At 37.3% G+C, this 19,072-nt stretch overlaps 1 protein-coding gene across 6 annotated transcripts in view; it reads left to right on the top strand.

The window, feature by feature from the left end:
* The window catches only part of S100PBP (S100P binding protein), a 41,452-nt gene that overhangs the window by 12,644 nt on the left and 9,736 nt on the right, over positions 1 to 19,072 (top strand). For 3 of the 6 annotated variants that reach the window (XM_008521852.2, XM_070610371.1, XM_070610372.1), the window contains exons 2-5: positions 4,342 to 4,458; positions 5,144 to 6,009; positions 6,692 to 6,780; positions 8,040 to 8,143. In XM_008521852.2, the coding sequence (XP_008520074.2) occupies positions 5,146 to 6,009; positions 6,692 to 6,780; positions 8,040 to 8,143 (1,057 nt within the window). In that variant the 5' untranslated portion in view covers positions 4,342 to 4,458; positions 5,144 to 5,145. The remainder of the gene's footprint in view (positions 1 to 4,341; positions 4,459 to 5,143; positions 6,010 to 6,691; positions 6,781 to 8,039; positions 8,144 to 19,072) is intronic. The other 3 variants (XM_070610373.1, XM_070610375.1, XM_070610374.1) reach the window with 3 other exon arrangements.

The following is a 19,072-nucleotide window of genomic DNA, read 5'->3' as shown; positions in this document are numbered from 1 at the left end:
GCCTCCCATATGTTGCTTGCATATGGGAAAGGTTGGAAATCAAAGGCCAGTGAGGAAGTCCTGTTCCTTGGCTGTACCTGTCAGATCCACCTTGGTAAGGGTCTTGGTTTTAGAGCCTTAAAAGAAGGATGTGGGATTGTGTCTGGTGTTGCAATTTTAGCGGCCTCGGTATAAGCTTTGTGCTCTAAGGCAATAGGTTTTCTTAGGTATGATAAAAATAGAAAGGGAACCAGTTTCTGAGGTTGCAACCAGGAGGTTAGAGAACAGCGAGGGGGTGGTAAACTGAAGTGTGAAGAAGGGGGTGGACAGATGAGAGAGATGTGGAAGGACAGAATAGGGTCACAGAAGGGATGGGGAGCAGAGGAATTAAGAGAGAGACTTGGGAGATGGGAAAAATATTCTTCCCTTGAAAAATAAAGAGATGCTCATATTTTAGGTGGAGGTTACCAAGCGAGTGCCAGGAAAGGCGGGTGATGGTCGAATGGCAGACAGAAGTGCTAAGGCTGCCATGCGGAACTGCTTTAGAACTTGAAATGTATCTGAATCCATCCCCCTCTCCCGCAGATTCATTAAATATCAACTTTCATTAGTATAGGGCTTTTAGGTTTATCGTGTTTTCATAAACATCCCCTCATTTGGGCCTCACAGTAATGTTTGAAGTTAACAGTGAATAATTATCCCCCATTTTTCAGAAGAGTACTCACATGTGTATTGAGGTTCAGAGACTTCAGGTGAATTGCTGAGGTCTCTGAGTTTTAAGTCCAATGCCTCTATACACTTCAGTGACCATTAATTTGCCAAATTTGTCATACAGCCTGGTGTTTAATTTTGTGACAGTGTGGTTGAATGCTGGGTTAAGCTAGAAGAGATTAGAGCATACAGGATAATTTCTTAACAAGCAAGGACTAGGGGAAATTCCCTACCAGTTTAGCATTCTTGTTTCTTAACGCTTCTCTTAAGACTTTTCAGGGGTCAGGGTGGTGATGATTATGGGATGGAATAATAACAGTAGCCACTAATTTAGCTCTTACTGTCCCCGTAGTATGCTAAGTGCTTTATGTTCATGATCTCATTTAATTCTTGGAACAACTCCATGAGGCAGATACCATCATGGCCCCTGTTTTACAAGGGAGGACATTTGAAACTTCAGAGTGTAATCATTGTGTCTTTCCCCACTGACTTCTTAGTTTTAAGATGTTTTTATTATTAAATGTCTCAAGCATATAAAAATTAAGCAACATAATAATGAATACCATTATACTCACCATCCAGCTTTATCTTATGTTGCCATATTTGTTTTAGGTCTTTTCTTGTTACCTTTTTTTTTTTTTTGAGAAATAAAACATTACAGATAGAATTGAAGCTACCATGCTCCCTTGCCATTCCTCTTTTCCTCCTCCAACAGAGGTAGCCTATGCTGAATTTGGTGTTTCTTATTCCCATGCATGTTTTTATAATTTAATAATATATATGTATCCATATACAATTTATGATATTGCTTTAACAAATAAATTGCAAGAAAAAAATGGGGAATCTGTAGATTAAAATACTCATAGGACATATCAGCCAATTGCAATGTATGAACCTTATTTGGATACTGATCTTTTAATCTTAAAAAAAATTAACATTTATAAAATAATTGGAAATCTGAACTGGATATTTTATGATAAGAAATTCTTGTTATTTACAGATGAAGTGATGTGATGCATGGGATTTCCTTCAAAATAATTTGGTAAAGGCCCGATGGGGCAAGATTAGCCATGGGCCAATAGTTGTTGCGGCTGGGTGATGAGTATATGGGGGTTCATTATACTATTGTCTTATTTTTGTACATATTTTATATTATAATAAAAATTATTTTTAAAAATGAGGAAATAAAATTCTGAAGAGAATGAATTGTGCAAGTTAAAAATTATATGTATATGGTGTTTTTTTGCGTGCTTTTGCTCCCAGACCTATTGCAACATTCTGTGAGAGAAGCTCAGAAGAGCCAGCTCTGTTCCTCTGGATGTCATGTGGCATAGGAATTGATGCTTTCAGTGGTTGTGAAGGACATTGGGCCTATGTATGCGCACTACAGTTTTCAAATAGTGATGGTTTTTCTTCCATGACACATTCAGGGGTGTTTCTCGTGTTCTCCCATTCCACCTGGAAAGTCAAGGGAAGCCTGTGCATGATAAATGGCTTAAATTATTTTTGTCAAGGGACCAAAAGCCGCCTTTGGTGTCTACATCTTTCTTTCATAGTATATTAGAGAGTGTTCTGAATTTAGAAGGCCCTGCCATTTGCTGACTGACCCTGGGCAAGTCTGTCACAAGGGTGGTAGAAAAGAACAGAAGAAAAAACATTGCCTCTGGAATTAGATCTGGGTTTGGATCCTTCTTCTGGCATTGTTAGTTCTGTGTGCTTAAGGCCTTTGGCCTTTGGTTTCCCAAGAGTGAAAATCTATTGAACGCTTCATTTGGTCAAGCAGGTGCTTGGACTAGACCTTTTGGAAGGAGTTGGAGTGAGATTGGGGATAGTGGCTCAGAAAGGGCTCCTCAGAAATGTAGCTGCTTAACCCTAGTGTCTGTAATACTTGTGCTCGACAACCACAAACTTTGTTAAGTAAAAGAAAAAATTTTCCAAAAGTAAACTTTTTTGTTGCTGCTGCCTAAAGAAATAACTTCACTTTATAAAATAACCCAGTCACGGGACAGAGAAATTACTTTTCTCTTCATAGAGGCACCTGCTTCAGTGCCTGGAACTCTCTTACAACAATTGCTGGAATATTGGTAAAATAATATAAAAAGTCCTAGCAGCTCTAGGTTTAAATACCACAGAAAGCTTAGTTTCTTTGATAAGTTCTATTTTACAGAGTTTTGTTGAGGGGTTAAATTAAGAGTTGTAAAATGTGTCTCACAGTGTCTGGTTTATAATGGGTACTTAATATTTCTTCCCTTTCTGTCCTGTCTCATTTCTAAGATGAGTGAGTTTAACTCGGTTCCTTTTTTTTGTCTTTATTTTTTCCCCCAGCGTTATTGGGATGTAATTGACATATAACATTATATTAGTTGAAGGTGTACAACATAATGATTTGATATACGTACATATTGGGAAATGTTACCACAATAAGTTTCTTAATGTACATCACCTCACACAGTTACAGATTTTTTTCTTGTGATGAGAACTTTTACGATCTCTCTTAGCAACTTTCAAATATAAAATACAATATTGTTAACTATAGCCATCATGCTGTGCATTATATAGGTCCCTTCTAATTCTAAAATTCTGTTATTCCTCCCCTTCTAACTTTTTCTAATACTTTATTGTCCATACCATTTTATGTTTTCTCATATTGGTGCGTAACTTTAAATGTCTTCTTAGCAAGATTATACATCCCTTGAGGGTAGAAAGTGTATGTTTATTTCTTAAAAGTCACGAGAGACATTATCTAGCTGAGTGCCCTGTGATGATAGTAACTCAGCAAATGTTTTCTGAAAGAATGCATGAACTAAAGCTAAAATTCAGGGTGTAGTATGGAGAGAAGTTGGGTGAGGAGAAATTCACAGTTAAAAGGCTACAATGAATTTTCCAAAGTATTAAATTCAGTGTTTAAGCATTTCTTATAGCTTCTCAGATGTTGACGTGTTATGTGAAATATCAGCTGTCTGTCATCTTCCCACTTAGAAAATAATTATAGATTAGTCCATCATTAGCTCTTTAAGAACTAGGTTCTACTTATACAAGTAATATATAAATATTCAGGTAGAAAAGTAAAATGATATTAAAGTCGCCCCTTGACCTCTCTTGATCCCCCTGCAGGTTATAACTATCATCAATTTTGTGTTTGTATTTTTCCAGACCTGTTCTTGGCATTTATATATGTACTGAAAATGAAACTTTTCTGTGTGTGATCATGATTAACTTTTAGATCTTGGTAGAATTTTAGTCATTGCCTAGTCCCGCTACTCCATCCCTCCCCCATTTTGTAATTGAGGAAACAAGTCCAAATGGTTAAGTGGCTTGCCCAAATTATTACAACTGGTTAGGGACAGCACCAGGACTGCATACAACCCAGGCCGTTGGACTCCCGAGCCAGTATTCATTCTACTAGAGCAAATGATATTCTTAAAAAAGTGCAAATTGTTGGGAGGAACAAAACTAGTTTCTTAGTTGCGTAATTTTTCCTCTAAAGGTTTTTCTTTGATGTTCTTGACTCAAAATCCAACTTTCTGGTGTATTTTAAAAAATCAAGATCAAAATTAATAGAGGAGCACCTTAAAGCATAATGCAGTTGACTTTGTAATTAGCAGAGTTGAAAGTGATGAGAAGATCCTCTAATTTTCTTTGTGCCTGCAGGAAGGTGGGAGTCAATCATTTTGACAAGTCTCCTGAAAGGAACAGCTAACAGGAGCTGAAACCTTTTTCCATTTGGTCTCGTGGCAAAGGCAGAGATCCCGCCAGCAGCTCCACACAGTATGGAAGACAATTCTTTATCTTGTGTTCCTAAAGTTGTTTTTTTTTTAATGTCAAAAGTAATATGTTTGTTTTTTTAAAAAAATGTAAACTGAAAATCCAAGCATTTTACATTATATATTTGTTTTGTTTGTATGTTGTGGATATTATTCCATGATAGTAATTACAGATCTATTTCATTGTGTTTTTAAATAGTTGTAAAATATTCCATAGCGTGTATGTACCATGGTTTTACTAAATAGTTCTGGTGATGGACATTTAAGTTGTGTCCAATATTTGGCTGTTTTGAACATCCTTGTAAATGTATCCATGTGCATTTGTACAGATACTTCTGCAGGATAAATTTCCAGGATTTAAGTTGCTGGATCTAATAGTATTGCCAAATTACTCTCCACAAAATATTGTGCTGATAGTGTGTGAGGATGCTTATTTCTTACATCCCCACCAACCTAGATTATTGTGTCATCTTACTTTTTACCATTTAGATAGGGAAAAAAGTACCTCATTATTCTAATATGTGTTTCCATGAGTCTGGTAAGGTTAAATATTTTAAAATTATTTCTCATGTTACAAGTCACAGTGCAAAGAATTTGAAATGTTAGGACACCACCACTCTATAGAGTAGGTTGGAATTGGTATAGGGGTATTTCCTGTTCCTCAGCGAAACTGCCTCTTATTTCTCCAGATATGACGTGTTCACTAGTGCCCTCTGAACAGTCTTCTGGTACCTCTCTCTTGCCTAAAGACAATGCCCCATTTTCTTGGGGTTCCTTGGATGAGGATGGATTGGATGACTCCTTGCTGGAGCTGTCTGATGGAGAAGAAGATGATGGCCATTTCAGTTTCACGGAGGAAGAGATTCAGGAGCTCTTGAAGAACGATGATGCTCTTGATGATGACCTATCAGATGAGCACTTTTCTTGGGGAGGAGGGTTGCTTAAAGATGACAGCAGGCATGTTGAGAAGGGAGGGAGAGGGAGTCAAATTCTACTTGATACTCCCCAAGAGAAAAATTCATTGTACAGCTTGGGACCAGTAGCTGAGACCCCTGGCCTCTCCAAACTACCTCAACTAAGTACATCAGTTGGTCATGGACCAGCTCCTACTAAACCATTAAACAGACGCTTTGCGCTAGAAAAGAATCTTATAAAGATAACAGTTGTTGCACCATTTGATCCAACAGTTTGTGATGCTGTGCTTGATAAGGACAAGACTGATACATCCAAAGATATTGAAAAACCCTCCTCCCTTGGAGAAGAGATGAGAGAAGATGGTCATAGTCCAAATGAGAGCAAACTTTGCACTGAATTGGAAGGGAACAGCCCCAATAACTCTGCCGGGGATGGGCCCCCGCTCCCTTCTCCTTCAAACAATAACTTTCCACAAACTGTCTCTAATAAAAATATGCCTGACAGTAAGAAACCTACACCTGTATTCTCTCAGATCTTGGACCATTCAGAGACTCCTAATACGGGGTCATCCTGGAGAAGTGGATCACATAAATCAAGTTGTGAAATGAGGTTTCCAGTTGGTTCCAGTTCATCAAAGAGAGTAAGTATATTTTTTCAAAGTGAAGAGAAAAATGAAATTATTTTCATTCAGAAGCTGTGTAGCAGAGCTTTGTATTCAGACAAATTGGGGTTTGATCCTGACTAGCACTGTGACCTGGGCAAATTACATTACTTAGCCTCTCTGTTCCCTCGCATTTCTTATCTGTAAATTGGAGTAAATAATACTTCAGGATGTAGTAAAGATTAATGAAATAATGTATTTACAGTAACTGGTACATAATATTAAATTACCATTTGTTAAATAATTACTAAGATGATGATGATTTTACTATTATTTCTCCTTCCTTTGGGTTTCAGCCTAAGTCTCAATCTTTGGCTGCCAACCTATATCAGATAAGCACCAACTGCGAGTCAGCCACTGAAGAGCTGAAAAGTCTTGGGCAATTTGCCTAACCTCTTTCAGCCTGGCTCCATATCTGTCAAATAGGTATAATAATTTCTACCACTTAGGGTTTCTTTTCTTTTTTTTTTTTTTTTAATGAAGATTACAGTCACTATGGTAGGTCATTTAAAGCAGCTACCATAGTGCCTGGTACACAGTAGGGTTTGAGGATATGGCTATGTAGCCTTTAGTTCAAGAATATTTCCATAAATAGTGTTCTCAGTTGTTTTCTTATAACTAAGGACCATCTTTCCTTCTGCATTCCTTCTCTGAAAAAAAGCAGGATGTTCTTGACAAGGATTCTGGAAAGCTGAAAGTCCCTGAGAGAAGACTGGGCAAAGTCATTCCTGTTCTGCAAACCAAAACAAGGTAACAGTATAATGAAGTATCCTGGTTTCCATTGCTTCTCTTCAATTTCTTTCTTCCTCTCCTCAGTTTCCCCTTAGTGTGGAGAGAAAAACCCTGCACCAGCAGTAAGCCTACTTGAAGTTCTGGGACCACCTAGCTATTGGGCAAGTCAGACAATCTCTTGACCTCTGTTTCTTTGTCAATCAAATGAGGCTAGTGATGCCTTCTCTGCTGCCTCACAGGATTATTTTGAAGAGTAAAAAAGACGTATTAGTGAAAGCACTATATAAATGTAAGATTTCTTTTCCTGTGTGTGAAAGACTGGTCACAGATATGATAGGTTAGAATAATTTTAACAAAAATGTTAAAATATAACTATGTGGAGAATCATTTAGTCATCTCTCCCAGCTTGATACAACTGCCCTTAGGGAAAAATTCTTACAAAGGTTGCAGATTTGGGTCACCTTTTCAATCCAGTCTCTTGTTGCCAGGAGATGGCAGTATCTCTCCATGGACACGTGTTTTCGGTTAGCAAAGCTGTTTTTTAGGTTGAGTCAGCTTGGCTTTCTTACAATGAGAATTTTAAAAAAAATTTATTACATAGATATTATATTTATTCTGCTTTAAAAAATTTTAAATATTACAAATAAGGCTAAAGTCCCCTTTGATCACCATCCCTAATCTCAGTTTCCTGTTCTTTTCTTTCGTCGTGTTTTCATAATTGATGGAAACTTTGTGAATTGCTCACAATGGAAATTTTACCAAAGAACTCAAAAGTCAGGCTACTTGGAACAGTAATAAATTTTCTATCTCAATATTCTCATCCACAGTTAACTCAGTACAGTGCAGTCAGTATGGGCAAGGGCCGGAAATTGTTTTTACCAAGGTCACCAATGGTCTAATTGCCAGATCCAGCTGGTTCTTTCTGGTCTTTATTTATGTCAGTGTTTCTGTGGCTCTATGAATCTAGCTATTTCCTGACTAACCTTGAATTACTCAACACTTACTTTGTTTCTCTCAGGACTAGGTAGTCTTCACTTTTCCATGCCCTGTTAACAGGAGGTTGTATCTCTTTCTTCCTTTTTCTCTCAACTCCATACTTGATTTCAGCTTCATACTATGTGACTAACACTGTCTTCTGTCACTGGATCTGAGAGAGTATTTTGCCTCTGAAAGTTAGTTGTTCTAACTGATCAATAGTATATGACTTCTCCCTACAAAGCACTGTACTCATGGTTCTAATGAACTGTTTTTCCTCCTTCTGGTTTGCTTTGTTCAAGGACTAATGTTACGACGTTTTCACAATCAGATCTAGAACAGCAGAAGCAAAAATATCTCAGGAGTGTCATTGCTCATATAAATGACCCAGAGGACTCTAACCAAGGTAACACAGTAACCAAAGAATGCTATGTAAAAGATGTGATGGGACTTTTTGTTTTCCAGTGGAATATAGTTTAAACTGGGAGATTGTTTTGAATTTTCTTAAATTGATGAGAAAGATAACTTCCTTACCTAGAGATTTTCAATTCAAGGGATTTCCTAACCAGATAATCCTCAAAGTGGTTTGGCTAACAAGTATTAAAAAGGGGTCCAGAGAGGGGCTGGCCCCGTGGCCGAGTGGTTAAGTTCGTGCGCTCCGCTGCAGGTGGCCCAGTGTTTCGTTGGTTCGAATCCTGGGTGTGGACATGGCGCTGCTCATTAAACCACGCTGAGGCAGCGTCCCACATGCCACAACTAGAAGGACACACAACAAAGAATATACAACTATGTACTGGGGGGCTTTGGGGAGAAAAAGGAAAAAATAAAATCTTTAAAAAAAAAAAAAAAAGGGGGTCCAGAGAGACTCATACCAGTATGAAGAGTGCCTCCCCTGTGGTTGAGGGCTGGAACCAGACTTGTACTTTTTTGCTGGGGTTTTTTTCTCTGAAAAATAGTAGAAGTGGATGACCAGGCACTGCTTAGTAATCATTTGTTTTTTATTTGGAATTATTTATTTTCCCTGTTGCCTTCAGATTTCAATGTAAAAAACAGACATTTCAAATACCATCCTGCATCTTGGCATCTGAATAAAAGCTCTTGAAAGGCTTTGACTACCTTCCAGATCCTTCAAGCTGAGTTCCCCCTACTTCATTAAAAACTATTGCAAACTAAAATGGCTAGATTCTTTCTCCAGCCCTCAAGAGACTATAGTCCATGTTATCATTTATCCTGAACTGTTGGCTAATGGGAAAACTCCAAAAGGGAAACTTGTGGGCTGTACTGAAGGTGCAGAGGTTAGAGAGATACTGATAAAAGAATTCTTTCTTGTAAAAATCACTCCATATTCTGTCATCTTTAGCTTTTCTTTATTGACTCAACAAACCTTTCTCAACTACTTCCAGTGGTGCTAGGTTTGAAGATTACAGATTGGAAATACAAAAGAGGAGTAAGGTATGGTCTTGGCTCTCTGGGAATTGATAGACCAGAGAAGGAAAAGATAATTACACCACAGTATTCATTAGTGCTCTAATAGAATTACAGTGGTGTGCTGCATAACGACAGTTCGGTCAGTGATGGACCATATATATAACAGTGGTTCCATAAGATTAGTACCACATACATAGTCTAGGAGTGTAGTGGGCTCTACCATCTAGGTTTGTGTAAGTACATTCTATGAGTGCACGATGATGCATTTCTCAGAATGTATCCCCATCGTTAAGTGATGCATGACTGTATGTATAAAGTGCAGTAGGAGCCGGGAGGAAGCCCTTCTATTTGTGTTTGGGGAGAGAGTGGAAGCTGGGGAAGGGAGGCTGCCCTAGGTAGGCTCCACAGAGAAGATAATTATTTCAATTACACTAAGATCTACTATAAATCACTAGGGAGGGTTTTAGGAGAATTTTTGGCTAAAGATTGAAGGAAACTCCCCTTTCTTTGACAAATCTTGAATTATTTAGTAATTTTTTGGTTTTTGTTTTATAAGGCTATGAGTAAAAGGTTTAGAACTCTGATACATTAGCCAGAAGAGTTTTTTATTCCAGGTCCTTTTTTTTCTTTCTTTCTTTCTTGTTTTAAATTTTGTTGAGGTCACAGTAGTTTATAACATTGTGAAATTTCAATTGTATGTTATTGTTTTGTCCGTCACCATATATGTGTGCCCCTTTACCCCTTATACCCACTCCCCATCCCCTTTCCCCTCTGGTAATCACTAGTCTGTTCTCTTTGTCCATGTGTTTGTTTATCTTCCACAAATGAGTGAAATCATACAATGTTTGTCTTTTTCTGTCTGACTTATTTTGCTTAACATAATACCCTCAAGGTCCATCCACGTGGTTGCAAATGGGATGATGTTGTCTTTTTTAATGGCTGTGTAGTATTCCGTTGTACATGTATACCACATCTTCTTTATCCATTCATCAGTCAGTGGTCACTTGGGTTGCTTCCATGTCTGGGCTATTGTGAACAATGCTGCAATGAACATAGGGGTGCGTAAGTCTCTTTGAATTGTTGATTTCATGTTCTTTGGATAAATATCCAGTAGTGGGATAGCTGGGTTGTATGGTATTTCTATTTTTAATATTTTGAGAAATCTCCGTAGTGTTTTCCATAGTGGCTGCACCAGTTTGCATTCCTACCAGCAGTGAATGAGAGTTGCTTTTCTCCGCATCCTCTCCAACATTTGTTATTTTTTGTCTTGGTGATTATACCATTATAATGGGTGTAAGGTGATATCTCAATGTAGTTTTGATTTGCGTTTCCCTACTGATTAGTGATGTTGAACGTCTTTTCATGTGCCTATTGGCCATCTGTATATCTTCTTTGGAAACATGTCTGTTCATGTCCTCTGCCCATTTTTTGATCGGGTTGTTTGTTTGTTGTTGAGTTAAGTGAGTTAGGTCCTTTTATTTTTTACCCAGAGATTTCTTTAACCAGTCAGATACTACTTGTACTGATTGCTCAGCCCTCTGCTTGTGAGATCCTTTTGCTTAAACTATTTTAAAGGTCTGGTGGAACTAGAGAGACTCCTCCCCACATCCCCCAAGTCATTGGAGGGATTATTATATAATTTATTCCATCTTGGATAATTAGGTTGTGTCCATTTACATTAGTAATGCTGCAGTGAACATTCTGCTCAATAAATGTTTTTGTACAACTCTTATTTCTATAGGATAAATGCCTAGAAGTGGAATTGCTGGGTAAAGTATATAAACATTTAAAAAACTTTTGTTATATGTTATCAGATTGTCCTGCCCCCTCCCAAATTTATTAATTTTTATTGTTACCAATTTGATAGATAAATTTTAACATATTTTGTTTTAGTAATTAGGTTGAGCATTTTTTCATATGTTTATTGGCAATTTATATTTAATCATAGTTTCTTAAAATTTTATCTGATATCTAGTTCATATTCCAGTTTCCCCAAAAATATCTTCTTGTAAATTGTTAAAGCAGGGTTAATCAGGGTTCACATGTTTAGATATTGTCTCCTTAGTCTCTGTTAATCTAGGTCACTTGTTTTGTAGATTGTCTCACATTCTAAATTGTGTTGGATTGTTTCCTTGTGGTGTCATTTAACTTGTTCCTCCACCTCCTGTATTTCCTATAAATTGGAAGTTGGGTCTAGAGGAGGGATAAGATTCAGATTAAGCATTTTTGGCTGGACTAATTCACAGGTACCTTTGTGTATTCATCTTGTATCAAATTAGGAGCCACCACCCAATGACGGGTTGTTCCACTAAAAGTGATTTTAAATTTGATCCCTTTGTTAAACTGTTAACTGCCACATCATTCCATTGTAAGGTACCTTTTTCCTGTTGTAATTAGTAAGTCACCAGAAGATAATGCTTTGGTACTGTTGAATATCCTGTTCACAACAATTGTTCACCTAATGGTTTGAGCATTCATTGACAATCCTTGCTTGAATCAGCTACTACACAGAGTTGCACAGAAAATTTCATTTTCTAAATATACCTTTTTTTTTTACAATTATTAGCTAGCATTCTATAAAGATTTAAAATTTTTTTTTAGTATTACTATTACCTCATGGATTTTTAAAAAATCAGTGTTGTTATAATCAATTACAGTCATCATTCTTCTTGATACTCAGTTTACCCCAAATTTAACCAATGGGAGCTCCCTCAAGTGGGCTCCTGTATCTTCTTACATGACCCTATTAATCTTTTTTGTTTTTTGATTATGGTTAAAAACCAAAACATAAAGTTTACCATCTTAACCATTTTTAATTAGACAGTTCAGTAGTGTTTATTCACATTGTTGTGAAATGGACCTCTAGAACTTTTCTATCTTGCAAATCTCAAACTCTATACTCGTTAAAAAACAACTAGCCTTTTCCTCCCTCCCAAAGCCCCTAGTAACCACCATTCTACTTGCTGTTTCTATGAATTTGACTACTTTAGATACCACACATAAGTGGAATCATGCAGTACTTGTCTTTTTGTGACTGGGTTATTTCACTTAGCATAATGTCCTCAAGGTTCATCCATGGTGTAGCATGTATCAGAATTTCCTTTCTTTTTATGGCTGAATAATATTCCATTGTATGTGTATACCACATTTTGTTTATCTGTTCATCTTTCAATGGACATTTGGGTTGTTTCCAACTCTTGGGTGTTGTGAATAGTGCTGCTATGAATGTGGGTATGCAGAATCTCTTTGAGACTTTGCTTCTAGCTCTTTTGGCTATGTACCCAGAAGTGAAATTGCTGGTCACGTGGTAGTTCTACTTTTACTTTTTTTTTTTTTAAATAGGAACTTTATTTCACAAGTAATGGGAAGCCATGGAGTATTTCTTTTTTTTTCCAAGGAAGATTAGCCCTGAGCTAACATCTGCCAATCCTCCTCTTTTTTTTTTTTCTGAGGAAGACTGGCCCTGAGCTAACATATGTGCACATCTTCCTCTGCTTTATATGTGGGACGCCTACCACAGCATAGCTTGCCACGTGGTGCCATGTCCGCACCTGGGATCTGAACCTGGCGAACCCTGGGCAGCCGAAGCAGAATGTGCGAACTTAACTGCTGCACCAGCAGGCCGGCCCCTCTACTTTTAATTTTTTGAGGAACCTCCATACTGTTTCACACAGTGGTTGTACTATGGGAGAGAGGAGGGAGTAGGACGATACAAGATTTCATCACCCTACTCAGAACAGCACACAATTTAAAACTTATGAATTGTTTATTTCTGGAATTTTCCATTTAATATTTTCAGACCAAGGTTGACCGCAGGTAATTAAAACCACAGAAAGCAAAACCACGGATAAGGAGAGACTACTGTACTGATTTAACAACCATTAGGATAGCTACTACCAGAAAACAGAAAATAACAGGTGTTGGCAGGGATGTAGAGAAACTAGAACTCTTGTGCACTGTTGGTGAGATTGTAAAATGACTGGGTCATATGGTAGGTATATATTTAACTTTTTGAGAAACTACCAAGCTGTTTTCCAAAGTGGTTGTGCCAATTTATATTCCAACCAGTAGTGTGGGAATTACAGTTGCTTCCATCCTTACCAGGGACTGTTCATTGTTAGTATATAGAAATTCAGTTGGTTCTTGTATATTGAGTTTATATTCTACAGCTTTGCTAAATTCACTTATTAGTTTTTTTAGTACCTTTTTTGTAGATCCCATCAGTTTCTACATATACGATCATGTCATCAGCAAATAAAGACTTTTTACTTGTTCCTTTCCAATGTGGATGCCTTTTATTTGCTTTTCTTGCCATCTTGGCACTGGCTAGAACCTTCAGTACAATGTTGAGTACAAGTAATAGAAGTAACTTGTTGCTGATCTTAGAAGGAGAATATTTAGTCTTCCACCATTAACTATTAGCTATAGATGTCTCTTGAATACCCTCTATCAACTTGAGGACGTTCCCTCCTATCTATAGTTTTAGAGTTTTTATTAGAAATGGATATTGGATTTTGTTAAATACTTTCTCTGCATCTACTGAGATGATCATATAGTGGTTATTTTAAGTCTAATAATTAGAGAATTATATTATTTGATTTTCCAGTGTTAAACCAATCTTGCATTCCTGGTCTTCTGCATTCTGCACCTGATCTTAAAGTATTTTTGTAATAATAGTGTTGGGTTGATTTGCTAAAATGTTGGTATGAATTTTTGCATCTGTCTTCATAAGGGATATTAATCTTTGCTTTTCTTGTAATTTCTTTGTCTGGTCTTGCTGTAATGCTGTGGAGGCATCCCACATATAAAAATAGAGGACTGGCATGGCTGATGAGTGGAGTAGGTCCACATGTGGAATCTGAACCCACAAACCCGGGTCACCGAAGCAGAGCACGCGGAACTTTAACCACTTGGTCACAGCACTGGCCCCTACAATTGCTTTTTATGTGTTGATCTTATGTCCTACAACCATGCTAAATTTTCCTATTTTGTTAGCTTTTTAATTGATCCCTTTGAATTTTCTATGTTAACATAATAATATTATCTGCAAATAAGGACAGTTTCTTTTTTTCTTTCCAATCTGGAAACCTTTCATTTCTTTTTCTTAGCTTACTGTACTGGTTAGGACCTCTAGTATTTTAAGCATGATATTAATTGTAGGTTTATCACATATCCCTTTTATCAAGTGAGAAAGTTCCCCTTCTGTTCGTAGTTTGGTGAGAATTTTTATCGTGAATGAGTGGTAAATTTTGTCAAATGAATTTTCTGCATTTATTTAGAAGGTTATATGGTGTTTATCCTTTATTCTGTAATACGGTGTATTACATTTATTGAGTTTTTGACTATTAGGCCAACTTGCAAATGGGATAAACTCACTTGGTCTTGATGAGTTATCCTTTATTTAATTTGCTAATATTTTTAAGGGTTTTTCTGTCTTGTTCATGAGGAATATTGGTCTTTAGTTTTTCTTGTATTGTCCTCCTTTGGTTTAAGTATCATGGTAATGCTGCCTGTATAAAATGAGTTGGGAAGTGTTTTCCCCTCTCTTTTCTTGGTTTGTGTAGGATTGGTATCATTTCTTCCTTTAAATATTGGATGGTTTACCAGTGAAGCCGTCTGAGCCTGGAGTTTTCTTTTTGGCAAGGTTTCTAACTACAGATGTAATAGATATAGGGCTTTTCAGAATTTCTTTATCTTCTTGAGTCCATTTTGGTAATTTGTATCTTAGAAGGAATTTTTCCCTTTTATCTAAGTTAATGAATTTATTGGCATAAAATTATTCACAATATTCCTTTATTTTTTATTTTTATTTTTTTAAAGATTGGCATTTGAGCTAACATCTGTTGCCAATCTTCTTTTTTTTTTCCTTCTTCTCCCCAAAGGCCCCCTAGTACATAGTTGTATATTCTAGTTGTAGGTCCTTCGGACTTTGCTGTGTGGGACAGCACCTCAGCATGGCATGATGAGCAGTGCTGTGTCCACGCCCAGGATCCAAACCAGCGAAACCCTGGGCCACCGAAGCAGAGTGCTCAAGCCTAACCCCTCTGCCATGGGGCCAGCCCCAATATTCCCTTATTATTCCTTTAATTACTGTAGGATCTATAGTAATGTTCACTGCTTTATAATATTGGTAATTTGTCTTTTTTTCTTGAGTGGTCTAAAGGTTTATCAATTTCATTCATGTTTTTCCCCAAAGTAAGTTTTTAGTTTCATATTTCTATATTGTTTTTCTCTTTACTCTTTATTATTTCTTTTCTCCCACTTACTTTGGGTTTAATTTGCTTTTCTCTAGCTTTTTAATATGGAGCTTAGATCACTGATTTGAGGCCTTTCTATTTTCTGTAAGCATTTAAAGCCGCAGGTTTCCCTGTAAGTGCTGCTTAGGTGTATCCCACAAATTTTCATATGTTATGTTTTCATTTTCGTTTGATTCACAGGAATTTCTATTTTCTCTTGTGATTTCTTCTTTGACCTATGGGTTATTTAGAAGTATGTTCCTTAATTTCCAAATATTTGGGAGTTTTCAGCTATCTTCCTATTATTAATTTCTAGTTTAATTCTGTTGTAGTCAGAGAATATGCTCAGTATGATTTCAGTCCCTTTAAATATACTGAGATTTACTTTATAGTCCAGCATATGGTCTATCTTGGTGAATGTTCCATGTTCACTTGAAATTGTATATTCTCATGTTGGTGGAGCGTTCTATAAATTTCACTGAGGTTTTGTTGGTTGATGGTGGTGTTCGATTCTATATCCTTACAGATTTTCTAACTAAAAGAGGAGTGTTCATACCTCCAACGCTAATTGTGGATTTTTCTGTTTGTCCTTTCAGTTCTGTCAGTTTTTGCCTCATGTATTTTGAAACTCTGCTATTGGATGCACACACATTTAGGAATATTATATCTTCTTGATAAATTGACCCTTTATCATTTTGAACTGTATCTTTTTACTCTTAGTAATATTCCTTGTTTTGGAGTCTACTTGGATATTATTATAGCCATTCCAGCTTTATTTTGACTAGTGTTTGCATGATATGTTTTTTCATCCTTTTGTTTTTAACCTATCCGTATCTTTATATTTAAAGTGGATTTCTTGGGGCCAGCTCCGTGGCTGAGTGGTTGAGTTCACGCCCTCTGCTTCGGCGACCCAGGGTTTCGCCAGTTTGGATCCTGGGCGGGGACATGGCACTGCTCATCCGGCCATGCTGGGGCGGCATCCGACGTGCCACAGCTAGAAGGACCCACAACTAAAATATACAACTATGTACTGGGGGGATTTGGGAAGAAAAACCAATTAAAAAAAAATTTTTTTTTTTTTTAATTTAAAGTGGATGTCTTGAAGACAGCACATAGTTGGGCCTTGCTTTTTTCTTTTCCCAGTCTCACAGTCTATCTTTTAATTCCAGTGTTAATCCAGTCACATTTAATGTAATTATCAATATGGTTGGATTTAAATCTACCATCTTGCTACTTGTTTTCTTTTTGTCTGTCTATTCTTTGTTTCTTTCTTCTTTCATCTTTTCCTGGACTTTTTTTTTTTTGTATTTTTTAGTATTCATTTTTTTTGTTTGTTTTTTTAAAGGTTTTTTATTTTTTTCCTTTTTCTCCCAAAGGCCCCCAGTACATAGTTGTGTATTTTTAGTTGTAGGTCCTTCTAGTTGTGGCATGTGGGACACCACCTCAGCATGGCCTGACGAGCGGTGCCATGTCCACGCCCAGGATTCAAACCAGCGAAACCCTGCACTGCCGAAGTAGAACGCGAGAACTAACCACTTAGCTACGGGGCCGGCCCCTGATTCCATTTTATCTTCATGCTTGACCTATTACCTTCACCTCCTTGTTCTACTTTTGGTGGTGGTTCTAGGGTAGTAATTCTCAAAGTTTTTGGTCTCAGGGTGTATTTACATTCTTACAGATTATTCATACTCTTAAAAATTGAGGATCCCAAAGTGTTTTATGTGAGTTATATCTATCTATACTCAAACCATATGAAAAGTTAGAACTGACAAATCATTAAAATATTTATTAATATATTTTAAAATAACAATAAACTCATTGCATGTTAACATAAATAATGTTTTTATTAAAAATAATTTATTTTCCAAAACAAAACCAAAAATGGGAGAAGAATGGCATTGATTTACATATTTGCAAAGCTCTTTTAATGTCTGGCTTAATAGAAGAGTGCTGGATTCTCATATGTGGTTCTACATTCCATGTCATGTCATGCCGCCTCTTGAAAAACTTCCCAGTACACTTTGTGAGAATGCAAGTAGAAAAGCCAAGTACATCTTAGTGTTGTTATGAAAATAATTTTGACCTGGCGAAGCCTCAGAGGGTGTTGAGGACTCTCAGGGATACTTGGACACACTTGGAGAACTGTTGCTGTATAGGTTACATTATGGATCTTTTAACTTGTCAGTCTGCCTTCAAATAATATGCCACTTAACGTATAATCTAAGGCACTAACAACAATACACTTCCAAATCGCCATTCTGTTTTTATTATTTTCATACATTTTACATATACATATATTTTAAACCCTTCAATACATTATTTTTACTTCAAATAGTTATCTTTTAAGGATGCTTTTTTTTTTTTTTTTTTTGAGGAAGATTAGCCCTGAGCTAACATCTGCTGCCAATCCTCCTCTTTTTTTGCTGAGGAAGACTGGCCCTGAGCTAACATCTGTGCCTATCTTCCTCTACATTATATGTGGGATGTCTACCACAGCATGGCTTGCCAAGCAGTGCCGTGTCCGCACCCAGGATCTAAACCGGCGAACCCCTGGCCACCGAAGCAGAACGTGTGAACTTAACTGCTGCGCCACCGGGCTGGCCCTGAGGACACTTTTTAAGTGAAAAAAATAGTCTTTTATATTTACTCACATATTTACCATTTCCAGTGCTCTTGATTCCTTTCCATCTGGTATTTTCATTTTTCCTGATTAACCCCTTTTAATTTCTTATATAAGGTGCGAGTCTGCTGGTGATGAAGTTTCTCTGCTTTTGTTTATTTACGAAGTGTTTGTTTTGCCTTCATTTTATTTTATTTTATTTTATATTATTTTACTTTTTAAAGATTGGCATCTGAGCTAACATCTCTTGCCAATCTTCTTCTTCTTCTTCTCCACTACATAGTTGTATATTCTATAGTACATAGTTGTGTATTCTAGTTGTGAGTGCCTCTCGTTGTGCTGTGTGGGATGCCACCTCAGCATGGCTTGATGAGCCATGTCTGTGCCTAGGATCTGAACCAGCGAAACCCTGAGCCACTGAAGCGGAGCGTGCAAACTTAGCCGCTTGGCCATGGGGCCAGCCCCATATGCTGGGCTTGGGTTCTTTTTTGTTGTTGTTTTTTAAAGATTGGCACCTGGGCTAACACCTGTTGCCAATCTTCTTTTTTTGTGTTTTTTCCTTCTTCTCCCCAATAAACAATTTAAATGTCCACCCTAGTGGAATTATTATTTTATTTAGTTATTTTTTTGAGGAAGATTAGCCCTGAGCTGACATCTGCTGCCATTCCTCCTCTTTTTGCTGAGAAAGACTGGCCTGAGCTAACATCTGTGCCCATCTTCCTCTACTTTATATGTGGGACGCCTGCCACAGCATGGCCGCCTGAGTGGTACCATGTCCGCACCCGGGATCCGAACTGGTGAACCCTGGGCTGCTGAAGCAGAATGTGTGAACTTAACCGCTGCACCACCGGGCTGGCCCCAGTAACTTTTTATTTTGAAAAATTAGACTTACAGACTTGTAAGAAGTTTCAAGGCTCACTTCAATTGTTTCCCTTCCCCCAGGGATCGCAGTTCTAAGCAGTGTGAAAATAGTTGTTTCATGTATTTTTGCCCAGTTTCTAGTTTGCTCACAATGGGAGCTAGGCCCATTCATCATGACTAGAAGTGGAAG

This window comes from Equus przewalskii, chromosome 2 (genome assembly GCF_037783145.1).
Source record: "Equus przewalskii isolate Varuska chromosome 2, EquPr2, whole genome shotgun sequence".
Classification (NCBI taxonomy): Eukaryota; Metazoa; Chordata; class Mammalia; order Perissodactyla; family Equidae; genus Equus; species Equus przewalskii.
Note: the sequence above shows the minus strand (reverse complement) of the source record. Positions and strands in the feature narration are given on the sequence as shown.